We start from the raw sequence: 12,470 nt of genomic DNA, 5'->3' as shown, positions 1-12,470 counted from the left end.
GAGAGGGAGAGGGAGAGAGAGAGAGAGAGAGAGAGAGAGAGAGAGAGAGAGAGAGATCTGATTGGGAAGGCGGCAGTCTTCAATGAATGACATCATTCCCTGAACATAAATCTTGGTTTGTATGATTTATTTATGTTAAGAAACCCACATATGATGCTGAGTTTTCAATAGCTTTGTTTAAGTGATAGTTTTTCCTTTTTTTTTAGTGAAAGTTGGAGCGATGATAAACAGCTCCAGCTGTAAAAATTAAGGACGGAAGGGAAGCCAAGGTGATTATTACAGAGAAATGCTGAGTGGGGAGGGGTATCTGGCCCTTCCATCCTCAAAAATGAAAATTACCCTCTGCCACATCGTGCCATGAACAATTACCTGCTGTTTATTAATTAACCTCTTTTTAAAAGTGCTACATTTCTTCAAGAACTGTTATTTCTCTAATGTGAAAACTGGCTTACTCGTGTTCACCAGAACCACCGGGTCCCATGTACTCTGGGGCTTTGTGAAAACTTAACGGACACTTTTCTTTTTTTCTAGTGACACACTTTATAATTTAAAAAATGCCTCACTAGAAGTTCAAATACAGAATATATGCTAGTGTGTCAGAATGTGACCTCAGTGTGTTATTCCCATGATGAGACCCCCAATGCCATTGGCTCAGGCATGGGGGCTTCCCTCAACCCCAGGCAGCCACAGTTCAGCCCTGAGATGGGATGTAGGGAAAGGGGTTCCTGGATGCCCATGAATACTGAACTCAGAAAACTGAGTCTATCCAGTTACAGGCAAGTCTGCAGCCCAGGGGCTGTGACACCCACACTGTGAAGGGTCTGACGTCCCACTGCTGCCAGGACCATGAACCCCAACACAGGGTTCCAACTGCCAGCTCTCTGTTCAGCCAGGTGCTTTCCAGGGCTTCAGCTCAGAAGCTCAGAGGACAAAGCCTAGGTTCCCTGAGAGGAATTGAGAAGTAGCAGGAGGGAAATCCTTGCCTCTGCTGTCCTTGATCCCCAGAACTGTAAAGAGCTCCTGGCAAGTGCGACCTTCACCTAAAAGCTGTTGCTAAGTTACTGCCAGGGGCACCCACCCACTCACCCCATGTTACCAGGGAACAAGGCTCTGGAGAGCTGAGGAGCTGACAGAAGGTCCCAAAGAAGTGTGGTCTGATTAGATTATGGCTCCCCCTCCCCCCACATACACACAAGTCCACACCCAGGACAACCCATCCCTTAGACACAGCTCTGCCCGGTTAAGACAGGCATGCAAGGAGGGTGTTTAAAAGACTTCTTTCCTGGGGAGATATAAGCATGTAGTACTCCCTTCTTACAGGGGTCCAAACTGAATGGAATCCCACAGAAGTTCAACTTGGGAAATCAAGGAAGCATGGGTGGGGGTTACTTGTGAGAGTGTGACCCCAAAGTATGGCCCCCCAAGTCCCACTCCAGCACGGATGACATCTTCAGAGCCACATAGACAGAACTGTCACCCCCTTCAGTCCATCGCCCAGACTTTAGATTTCAGCCCCCTGAGACTACCTGTAATTAGGGCAGAATTACATACAAAAGGTGGGAGTGACCAGAATCTCCGATGCAGGTGCAATGAGCCTCCCCCATTCCACCCCACCCCCACTCTCACCTTCCACAAGCCTGATCTCAGGCAGGGGTCTCTTGTAAGTAATCAAGCCACTCTAATAAAAATGGCTTTATGCTGGCTTAGGGATAGTTTCTTCATCAGAGGACAGGACCCAACACACCCCTCCTCAGTAGGTACCAGCCCCTCTGCTGATGCCTGACATATATGTCATAATTATGAAAGCCATGGCTGAGAAGATGCTCAAGCAGAGACCCGGTCATTTTTTACCCTGGTCCCTGGGCTCTGCACACAGTAAATCCTCATTGAGGAGAGAGACTGCTGAATGCAGGTGTGTCCTCTGTAGCTGGGTTACCTCCCTTTCTTAAGGATCCCCAGTACCAGGCACAAAGCCAGGTTCTAGCTGTCAGGGGACGAGGGCAGGATGCCAGTGAGCTAAGGTCACAGAAGCCCTTAGGATTCACCACTGCCTCTGTCCTAGGCTTTTCCACTTTTCAGGGACTTGGGAACATGTCCCTGAAGGACATGGCCCACTGACTCTATCACCTTTAGTGACTCTGCAAAACTGGTCATTTTTCCCAGCCTCGGGCCATACTGGTCTCTGCTCTTTTCTTGCCGGCTCACCAAGCATGTCTCCATGGTGGTGTCTGGCTGTTATTGGTTTAGTATAAAGCAGAAGGGGGAGGCAGAGTCCATTTGGGCATCTCCCTGGTCATCAAGGCCCTCTCTCAGTGTCTGGATCAGAGGTCTTGGTGCTGAGGGAAATATGGGGTAGTTTTATAGAGGGTGTCCTCTTCTCTTGCTGACCAGAACTCCCATCTTCTTGCAGAGGGAGAAGTCCTCTAGAAGCCTAAGTCTGGATTGGGTCCATCTCTGTACCCATCACACATGCCAGGCCAAGGCAGTCAATGGGAGCTGGGGTGAAGTGGATGTCTGTGCGGAGGACCAGTGTTCCCTGAATAAGCTGTTCCAGCTAGAGCTTCTGTAGGCTGTTGCCCTTCCGGCAGCCCGCACAACCCCCACTCACCTTCTTTAGGCTTTGGAGAGCTGGATGGAGAGGCCTTGTTAATTTTTATGCTTTCTGGCAACTCCATTTTGGACAAGGACAGGTTAACAGAACAAATCTTCTCCCAGGCCAAGAGGAGACACTCTCAGCTCCTCTACCCAACGCGGAATGAGGAAGGCGGGAGGGAGGGAGCGAGCCGGGAGAGCACAGGGATTGCGCATCACCCCACAGGCACATGGGAAAATTCCTCTCCGGAGCACCATTTCTTTTGGGCTTAAACGATGGGTGGGCTGTGCCTGCTAGCCCGAAGCCTGGCCCTGGAACTAACCGTTCTTGCCTGCCAATCACACCGATCTCTGAAGAGAACGATGAATGGCCCCAAGTCACAGAAGGGTAACCGGAGGAGAAGAATTACCTAGCGGCTCCCACCCAGCAGTTGCAGCTGTGGGGTGCAGCGCCACACCATTCCAAACGCAAAATTTGGCTTCCAAACTGAGTGTCTGCTGTACGGGCGAGTCTGCCCCTGAATCACTAAGTAGTAGGTGACTCTGTAAAACGAAATGTAGTTTCGGATTCAACATGAATTGAGAAGACTAGGTTGCCTTGCTCCACACAGCTCCGGACGTCACTGCGCATGGAAGGCAGGCTCCCGCACTGTGGCTCCGGAGGAGCCTCGGCCTCTAGGCTAGAAAGACTCACAGCTCGGTACTTTCGTTGCTGCCAGGGTCCTCTCCGCTTGCCCTCGCTAAAAGCGGGAGCATCCTAGGCTGGCAGCGCCTGGGAACCGCAAGCGGGTGCCACGCGGCTTCAATGGGCTCAGCGCACTCCTGGGCTCCAAGGCTTCAAGGCATTACCTGCAACGAAGTTGCTGCTGGTGAGCGTGGGTGGAGGGAAGGGAACTACTAGCTGCACCGCTGTAAGGTCCGGGACTAGCACGTGCCTCAAGGACTCTCTGGGTGCGAGCCACAGATCTAGATTCGTTGGTGGGTTTTGGAAGGGTTGGGAAATAAAGGGGAAGAGCGTGGGAAACCGATTCCGTTTATTGCTCTCCCGGTGGTGGCTGCAGCCCCAGTGCAGTTGTAAGAGCACGGGGCTTCTCTGCATTGGATCCAGCACAATGTGCTCTTCGGGCAGGAAGGAGTCCTTAGGGGCTTCCTATGCCTTCTGGAGAGCGTTTTTTTCCACAAGATATAAAAGCCAACTCCCTTCTGAACTCAAACGGGGAAGAGGGCGAGGGAATTCAGGCCCAATCTCTCAGTGTTTTACAACAAAACAAAACAGTTCCCTCACCAAGTCCTCATCCTCACAGTCTAAGCGACCAAGTGTGCAGGCGAATCAACTCCTAATCGGCACCACTGCAGGGGCTCAGGACAGAGAAATTCTGCTGGAATCCCTTAGGCGGACGCAGCACTGTGCAAGCATACCTACCTACACAGGGACCTGGCCAGTGAAAAGGGAACAGAGGTCACCACTTGATACAAAGAAGTCCGTTTCTGAACATTTGGGGTTCGTTCGGCTACAAGGTTGCATTCCTGGGAAGTCTTGGTGGAGCATCCCATACCTCCCAGAGACCTTCTTTGGAACCAGAAACTGGTGTTGACCCTGGGAGGTTCCAAATCTTCAGAAAGAACCCCTTGGATAGAAATTCTGAACACTGTCTTTCTGTTCAGAAGGTCAACCAGGTCTCATCGAGGTTTCCTGAACTAGGAGGGTAGACCGGCAAAGGGGAATTTGAAAATGGCTCCAGCGCAGAGCATATAAAATGGAGAGTGGGTTCTGGGGACAGTTCCCTCCCCCCTTTGGAGCCATTCCCTAGGCCTGCATGGGGTCCCAAGCACCCGGTCAGAACCTATCTGCAGGCAGGAAGGTGACTCCCTACCCCTGTCTCTGCTCCAACCACCACCTCCACCAAAGGCAAGGAACGTGAAAACACACTCCCGAGGTGGGGCATCCAGGCTTGTGCCAAGGCAGGGTGAGGACTGGTAGTCTGACAAAGGTCCCATGACACTTCCAGCTTGCCTGGAAAGCACACGTGGCTAAGCAAAGAGAGGTGCTTTTATTTTCTTTGCTCTCTGAGGGGGACCTGTGTCTTCACAGCAGGAGGTTGTGACTGAGCGCGTGGTGGAGGCGGAAGAACTTAGACAGGAGACTGAGGTGGTAGACACGACTAGGCAGGCTGTGCAAGGGGCTGGGGTGAATCTCCACCCCAATACCAGGGGTAAAGGTACTAGTTCTGACCACTGAACCTCTCCACAACCTAGGACTGGGTGTGGCTACAGAAAGGGACTCCCTAAGTGAGGGAGGACCACTCCCTTAGTCTGGTCCTTCTCCAGTCCCCAAGAATGATCTGATGTGGTTCTACAGCCTCTTTCTCAGTTGGCTTGAAGGGGTGGGCATCCCTGACCTGGAGCACAACAAAAGTGGGTGGAAGTCTCTCCCCTAGCATACCCCCCCCCGCCCTCCCAGCAATGAAGCTGCAGGGATTTACCTCAAACACGGAGTGGAGTGGGCTGTGCTTCTCACTACAGAGTCTATGGTCCCCAAACTCCCCAGAGCTTGACTGGATTTTGAAACGGTTCTTGAGGCATTTAGTAATCACCATTCCCCGACAGGACCTCCACTACTTGTCCCCCTAAGTATCCTGCCTACTTGTCCCCCTAAGTATCCTGCCGAAAATTTTCTTGGTGGGATGGAAATACAAGGCAGCCTGAGAGGGGACCTCAGTCTGATTTTCCCTGCCTTTCCACTCTCCTTGAGGAATTCTTCAAGTCTGACCGCTCAGCTTCTAAGTCTGGCCACGTGGGGGCAGGGCCTGGCCAGGGCCAGGGCCAGGGCTCTCCCAGACCCGAAGGTCCTGCACCCAGGAGTCATCTCAGCACCTGGGGGGGGGGGGTTCGTTCCTGGTCAGCCTTGGTTCCCAGGCTTCCTCCCCAAGCAGGTCATCCCCCTAGCTCAGACAGTGGCAGCCAAGAGCAGGAAAAGACTTGCTATGGTCAGTTGCCACCAACACCTCAACTGGCAAGGGTCAGCTCCCTGCTCCTATCCTAGTCTGATCTGGTCCAATCTGGCCAGAATTCTGTGTCCCCCTGAGCTGAGAGGGGACCAGAAAGAAGAGGACTCAAGCAAACTGGACACCCCAGAATTAAGACCGTTCTCTCTCTCTCTCTCTCTCTCTCTCTCTCTCTCTCTCTCTCTCTCTCTCTCTCTCTCTCTCTCTCTCTCCCTCTGTGTGTGTGTGTGTGTGTGTGTGGAGGGATCCCTGGCAGTCTTCAGGTCTAGAGTAAAAGAGGCCAGGACTGGGCTAGAGTAGAGGAAGATCAGGGTCCCTCATTATCAGAGCTCTTTATTAGCCTTCCCTGCTCCCCACCCAGAGTTCTCCAAATCTCAAGGGACACCTGGGGTGCTACACCTCTAGGTGACCTTGAGCCTTCTCTGCTGTGTTACTTAAGCCAGGTTAAGTCCACGGGCTAGAGGCCATTGGGGCAGAATCTCCTGTGTTGCTGGGCTCTGTCACCACCCGGTGGGGGTTAGCAGGCCCTCCAAGACCCACCAGCTGCAGTACTGCCTTAGTCTGCCTTGGAAGTCCCCCACCACGACCCTCAGAGCCTAGTACTATAAACTGAGTAGATATGTGACTCGGCCCGGCCCAGGTAGAGACTGAGAGAGGGGGATGAGCCAGGCCTTCCCACAACAGGGCCTCCATCTGTGCAGCCAGCTGGGTGCAGGGCTAGGCACCCAAAGCGGTGGGCTCCTCAGACGCGTCTTAATCTCCGCAGGGAAGTGACTCCTTAGGCAGTCAGCACTGCTGCCGCCAGCTCTGGGGCTTTTCTCTGGGGTACTTTGGGCCCAGCAGCACTCTCCATTGGGTGAGGGAATCTATAGGGAGGACTCTCTGGGGGATTGCTGTTTTAATGGGATTTCGGTGTGCAGATTTCAGTACTAGGAGACTGGTGACAACAAAGAAGGGGTGAGAACTGCGAGAAGCCCCACCTGGGAGGCAGAAAGACCCAAATGGCGCCCACCCCTGCGAGGGCTTAGGTGACACCGTGACAGCTCTGAATCTCGTTGCCTTAGAGGGACCTTGGATTTCGGAGAGGGCGCCCAGGGCAGTGACCCAGCCCGGCAGCGCCTCCGTTTGTTTCCAATTCAAACTCAAATCGTAGCCCTACTCGCAGGAGGAATCCACACTCGTCCCATTAGGCCTCTTAGTTGGGGCCACCCTTCTCTTGTCCAGCCAGGCCCCTCGCCAGCCTGAGCTCCGAATGTGAAGGCTTCAGGGAGAGAGCGCCGGCTAGTTCCCTGCTCGCACTCCTCCACCTGTGCCTCTGGTTCTCCAACCCGAGCGGCACCTGGGCCGGGAGAAGCCGGAGGGGAGTGTCCCGAAAGGACTCCAGCTCCTGAAAGGGGCTAGCTCCGGCGCTTCCGCACCCGGTACTCACCTGGGGGCCGTGGCCGCAGCCCAACGGGGCGCGGAGACCGGAGCGCACGGGCCCACCCCGGAGGTGCAGAGGTGCAGGACGCCCCGGGACGCCCAGGGCAAGATGCCGGCCTTGGCACGGCCACCCCCCGACGCGGGGCGCGCTAGCCTCAGCCGCCGCGCCCGACCGAGGACCGACGGCTCCAGCGCCGCTCGGCGTCCCGGGCGGTGGCAGAACTCAGAGCTGGCGGCGCCTCGGCTGTTTGTTTTTGAGCCGTGGAGCCCGAAGCTGCAGCCACCGGGTGGGGGCGGGGGGAGGGGCGGGGGCGAGAGGCCCGCGGGGGGCGGCGGGCGGCGGGGGCTTCGGAGGAGCCGGGTTAGGGCGCGTTGGCCCTGACACCCCCTCCGCGAGCGCGGGGTGCGGGCGGGAACCGAGGGGAGTTCGGGAGGAGAGCGCTCTGGGGCGACGGCGAACGAAAGCTTTTTAATTAGTAATAAAACGCAATAAAACGCAGCAAAAGCAGCCCGGACCCGCGTCCGAACTATTAGCGCGTTTGCCGGGAGATCCAAGGAAGTCGCGCAGAAACCCACCGCGGGCCAGTCTCCTCTACGGCCCGGTTTGGGCAGGAGCCACAGCGCTGCGCAGCGCAGGACCAGGGCGGGGGGACGGTCACCTCGCCTCCAGGGCTACCTGGGTCCTTTTAAAGTGTCCAGGGTGCGGGCCCCGGGCGGGAGCGACGAGCACAGAATGTTTTCTTAAAGGGCCAGTTCCGAGCTGCGCTGAAAAGGGGGGGGAGGGGGGAGAGAGAGAAGTGAGGTGAAGACCGAGAAGGCCTCGGAGAGCCCCCCAATCCCGCGCCGAGGCGGCGGCGGCGGCGGCGCGACGAAGAGGATGATGAACACATTGCAAAGTTTTTTTGGCCCCGGCGAGGGGTGTCAGATTGAGTGCTCTGTGCGCATGTGCGAAGGTGTCCAAACTGACAATGCTAGGGAGATGAAGATAGTGTGTAGCTGCTTCTGGGCTCAAGGAGGAGGAGAGAGATTCCGCGAGCCGACACCATGCGATCCAAGGCGAGGGCGAGGAAGCTAGCCAAAAGTAAGTCTCCCGCGCTCGACCGCGCCGCGTCGCCGGGCCCGGGCCGCGGGGCCGGGGTACCCGGGCCAGGGGTGCGCGTCGGGGCGCGGTCGACGCGCCCGCGGCTCCGGCCCCCGGTCGACCGCGCGGTCCGGGGGCTGCTCCGCCTCCCGCGCTCCGGGGCGGCCGGGCTCGGCGCGGAGGCTCGGGGCGCCCGGGCCGCGCGCTCCCCGAAGGCGCCGGCCCCCTCCCCGCAGAACCCCCTCCCCCCCACAGTGTCAGGCGCTCGGGCCCGGGAACCCGAGGCGCGCGGTGGGGGCCGGGGAGGGGGGCGGAGGGGGAGGGCCGGGGGTGGAGGAGCGAGAAAAGCGAAAGTTAGCGAAAAGTTGACGAAAGGGGAGAGTAACTTTTCCTCTCGCTCGCTCTCTCCCTCTCTCTCTCCGAGTGGCTCTCAGTCCTGGTCAAATCATATTCCGGGCTTTTGAAATAGTGGGCGCTAGAGCACCGCCTTTGGCGTCCGCCAGCCGGGCTCAGAGGAGGGAGACCCTGAGCCGGGGAGGGGGCGGAGGAGGGGGCGCGGGCCGGCTCCCACCCGGCTCCCCGGGAGCAAGAGCAGGACGGCCGCAGCCGCCGGGGAAGCAACATGGAGACTTTTTCCTGCGCTCGAAACTGTGCTCGTGAAGTTTATTCCCAAGTGGTGCCCCGCGTGGTGGCCGGCGCTCCTCTGATCCTCGCGATTCGCTCGGGCCGCCTGGTGCCGGCGCCTCCGGCAGCGGGGTCCTCACTGGCCGCTTCGCTACCCGCCGCCCTGCCTCGCTTGGCCTCGCTCCGACCCTCTCGCACACGCTGTCCCCGGCACCCGCGAGCCCCAGAGGGACCAATGCCCCGGCGAGGCTGCCCGGGCCCGGGGCTTACTTTCTCTTTCGCTCCGCCTCGGGCCGTTCCTGGGGCTGTGCGCTCAGCCAGCAGCAGGCTGGTCCCCACCGCAGCCCGCTGGCTCCTGCCGTCCGCTCTAAGGCTACCGTGTCTCGCAGCCGCCCGGCGCGCTCTCCCGTCCCCGTACCGGCGCCATCCGCACGAGTCGGGCCGGGGGCTTCGTCCCTTGCAGCCAGCAGGTGGGGGACCCGCCACAGGGCGGCCAGGGGAAGCGCGTCTCGGACAGCTCGGGCCACGGTCCGGCTCCAGCGAAGCGTTGAGCGCTGTGCGGAGAGGATCCGAGTCGCTCGCCCCCGCCGCCCCCTCCTCTACCACAGGCCGGCGAAGGGGGCACCCCGCACGCTAGCTCCAGGTCCCTGCCTGATCACCAGGCCATTCGGTCTGCGCCTCCTGGGCAGGATCCTGCCTGGCCCGGCCTCGCGGCTTCCAGAGCCGAGCTCTTTAAGAGCGTGAGTCCAGCGAGAGGGTGTGGGATCCGCGATAGTTTTCCGAAAAAGCCAGGCACTTTGAGCTTGGGACCCTACGGAACTTGGCCCCACAGCGGCCCGACTGTCTTAGGCCGCGCGCCCACTCTGCAGGGAAAAGCAACTTCCAGCCTCCACCAAGCTACCCTGAGCTCCGCCGTTGGAGTTCGTGGCCCCTCGGTTAGGATCCCCTTTCCCGCCGAGCTCCCTGGCCAGCTGCCCTTGACCTCGGCCTTCTGGGCCACCCATGACCTCTGACCCCTCTTGGTGCGAACAGTGCCAGTAGGTTCCCAGCGGATGCGAAGGGGTTGTGTGCGTGTTGGGTGACTCTCCACGACGCACGGAGCGGGTGTGCAGTGTACTGTGCACCGTGAGCCTTTGGGAGTCTCGACCCCTTGGCTGCAGGCTGGATGGTCAGGCTCTCGCCGAGGAAAGACACAAAGCTTGAAGGACAGAGGAGTAAAATGACTGGGCTCTTTTTGTTGCCGCTGCCTTCGCCTTCGCTGCAAGCGAGAGACTGGCTCAGCGCACCCAGCGCGGGCCCCGCACCCAGCGCGGCCCCGGAAACTTCCCAGAGGCCCACACCCGCTCGGCGCCCTGCTGGGCCTCCTGCTCTACCTCCACCAGGTGGGGAAGGTCACTTGGCTCCGGCCCTATGTAGGGCCAGAACGGGTGTCCAGCGAAGATCTTGAGGCCTTCTCTGGAGGACAAGAACCGAAGGACACAACCGGTGGGAGTCCACAGTTCAGGGCGTTCTTGGAAACAACCCACAGGAGCTTGCCCGACAGACCCAGGGTCTCCACTTGAGTGTCAACCTGGAGACCCGGTTTCAGGCTGTGTTACTGTTACTGCTGCTACCAAAGCCCCTTCAAGAAGATGAGTGAGGCTGCTCGGGATGGAAGGCAGCCCAGGGCTTACTGAAGACTTTCTTACTTCATTAGACAGCATTTAAGCGGCTGTGTAAGGCTCCTGAGAACCTGACTCAATTACCTGAAGCAAGAGTGACCAGCAGACACCCAGCAGCCAGCCCAGAAGCCTCCTGGACTGGCCGACAGGGTCAAGGGCTAGGAGAAGGAGCAAGTCATGGTGGTTCAGGGTTTTGTTCTGCCTCATACACGGGCCCCTGAGCTGTGACTGAGATGTCCTGAGGACAGAAGGACAGACGGGCCAATGGATGTTAACGTCAGGACACAGGGCTTGGGTGTGGGGCTGTCCCAGGGTGTGCATCTTGAGGTATAATTTCGTTTGTATTTCCTGGTGCTCCTACTCCAGACCTCTGTCTGCGTGGCTTGTTCAAGCTGGGCCTTTTAGGTGTCCCTTTTGGTAGAATTTAGGGGCCCAGAGTAGATACTTTTGTCGAGCTTCCTAGAGACAGAAATCTCAGAAGCACCCGCAGTGAGGACTGCGATTCAGTTGGTGGGAAGCCTAAGCCTGAGCTGTGGGCTCAGTGAAGATGGTTCAGATCAGGGGTCGCCTTACCCAACCTGGGCCAGTGCTAGCCAGTAAGGACCTGACGCTGTCTTGGCCCCCACATTTAAAAAACGAAAATTTTAACAATAGCGTCTTGAGCCAGCGCCGGTGTGAGAAGGTGGGCAGTTGGGGGCTTGGTTGGTGCTGCTGCACTCTGACCTTCAGTAACGACACAGCACAGCTAGGATGCCCACCAGAGCCACCCCAGAGACCTGATTTCTATCGAGGTGACAGACCCCGGGGTCCCAAATACCACCCATCCCACCCTGCTAGGTGTGGGACTTTGAGTGTTGCATATGTTGGGGGTGGTGAATTGCTAAAGCAGTGTGAAGGACCGGAGGCCCAGCTTAAGGCCTGCGTGTCCTTCCCGTTGAGACACACGGGGGTGCAGGTGGGGGGGTGGCTAGGTTGGCTGGCTCTTGTCCTCTTCCTGTCCTCCCCAGGGAAGTGAGAGCTCAGGGGACAGTCTTTCTCTGGGACAGATGAGGGCTGCAAAGGCAGCAAGAACCTGTAGGCGGGAATTGGTTGTCTTGCCCGCTTTAGGCGAATGGTGGAGCCCTCTTGGTGGAGGGGTGGAATGCAGGGCTGTCGGCCAGTGCCCCGAGGCTCTGCGAGGTGGATGGTGTTAGAGGGATCAGAGGCTCCAGGGTGTGTGTGTGTGTGTGTGTGTGTATGTGTTGCCAAAGCCAGTTTGTAGACAGGTGTTGGATAGGTCTGTGGGTTGGGGGAAAGCAGCTATGCCCCAGGGTCTCTAACCATCCACTGACTTGGTGTCTTCTTCTCCAGCAGTCTGGAGGCCTGGGAAGAACAGGTGCAGGCTAGACCCCCTAGCCCCTCCTAGGCCTGCAGTTTCCACACTCCCAGATCCCTACCTAGGCAGTGTTAGGGGCAGAGAACCAAGAGGCTAGGTTAAGGAGCTCCCTCCCCAGAGGGCGGCAATGCCTCAGCTGCGACTGCTTACAGGGTTTCTGTGGGGCGTGATTAGTCTTCTGTTTTATTCAATTAGGAGGCAATTAGGAGTCCTTGAGGGGAGGGGGCCTGGTACTGGTAATTAAGGTTATGTATAATTAAGAGTTTCAACAAAATTATCCAGGATTAAAAAAAATCTTTTCAGTAATTTCACTTAAAAATTTCAAATAGCATTAAATACAACTTAACAGGGTTTGAATCAAAACCCAGTTTCAAGCCTTAGGTTCAGAAGCTCCCTCCTTACAAGGTGTGGGGGACACTGATAGCACCTCCCCAGTTCAGAAAAGAACTTCGTGAGATGGAGGGAATCTCTCTCCCTCCCTCTCCCTTCCTCTCTCTCTCACATACCCCACTCTGTCTGTCTGTCTGTCTGTCTGCCTCTCTCTCTCTCTGTGTTAGTGTCTGTCTGCCTGCCTGTCTGTCTGTCTGTCTGTCTGTGTGTCTCTGTCTTTCTCTCTGTGTGTCTGTCTCTGTTCTCTCTCTCTCTCTCTCTCTCTCTCTCTCTCTCTCTCTCTCTCTCTCTGTGTTTCTCTCTCTCTCTCTCTCTCTCTC

The 12,470-nt window shown here is 57.3% G+C and overlaps 1 protein-coding gene and 1 long non-coding RNA gene across 11 annotated transcripts in view; one reads left to right on the top strand and one right to left on the bottom strand.

Annotated features, from left to right (window-relative positions):
• Positions 1-7,078, bottom strand: part of LOC115064253 — a 21,839-nt gene extending 14,761 nt beyond the window's left edge. For all 3 annotated transcript variants that reach the window (XR_003844096.1, XR_003844097.1, XR_003844095.1), the window contains exons 1-2: positions 7,027-7,078; positions 3,003-3,441 (exon numbers count right to left, since the gene is read on the bottom strand). This is a non-coding gene — a long non-coding RNA (uncharacterized LOC115064253). The remainder of the gene's footprint in view (positions 1-3,002; positions 3,442-7,026) is intronic.
• Positions 7,079-7,783: 705 nt separating this feature from the next.
• The window catches only part of Prdm16 (PR/SET domain 16), a 320,311-nt gene continuing 315,624 nt past the window's right edge, over positions 7,784-12,470 (top strand). For all 8 annotated transcript variants that reach the window (XM_029540251.1, XM_029540250.1, XM_029540249.1 and 5 more), the window contains exon 1: positions 7,784-8,100. In XM_029540251.1, coding sequence (XP_029396111.1) covers positions 8,064-8,100 — 37 coding nt within the window. In that variant the 5' untranslated portion in view covers positions 7,784-8,063. The remainder of the gene's footprint in view (positions 8,101-12,470) is intronic.

The sequence above is a fragment of the Mus pahari genome, chromosome 6 (assembly GCF_900095145.1).
Source record: "Mus pahari chromosome 6, PAHARI_EIJ_v1.1, whole genome shotgun sequence".
NCBI lineage: Eukaryota > Metazoa > Chordata > Mammalia > Rodentia > Muridae > Mus > Mus pahari.
This window is presented reverse-complemented; position numbering and strand designations above follow the sequence as displayed.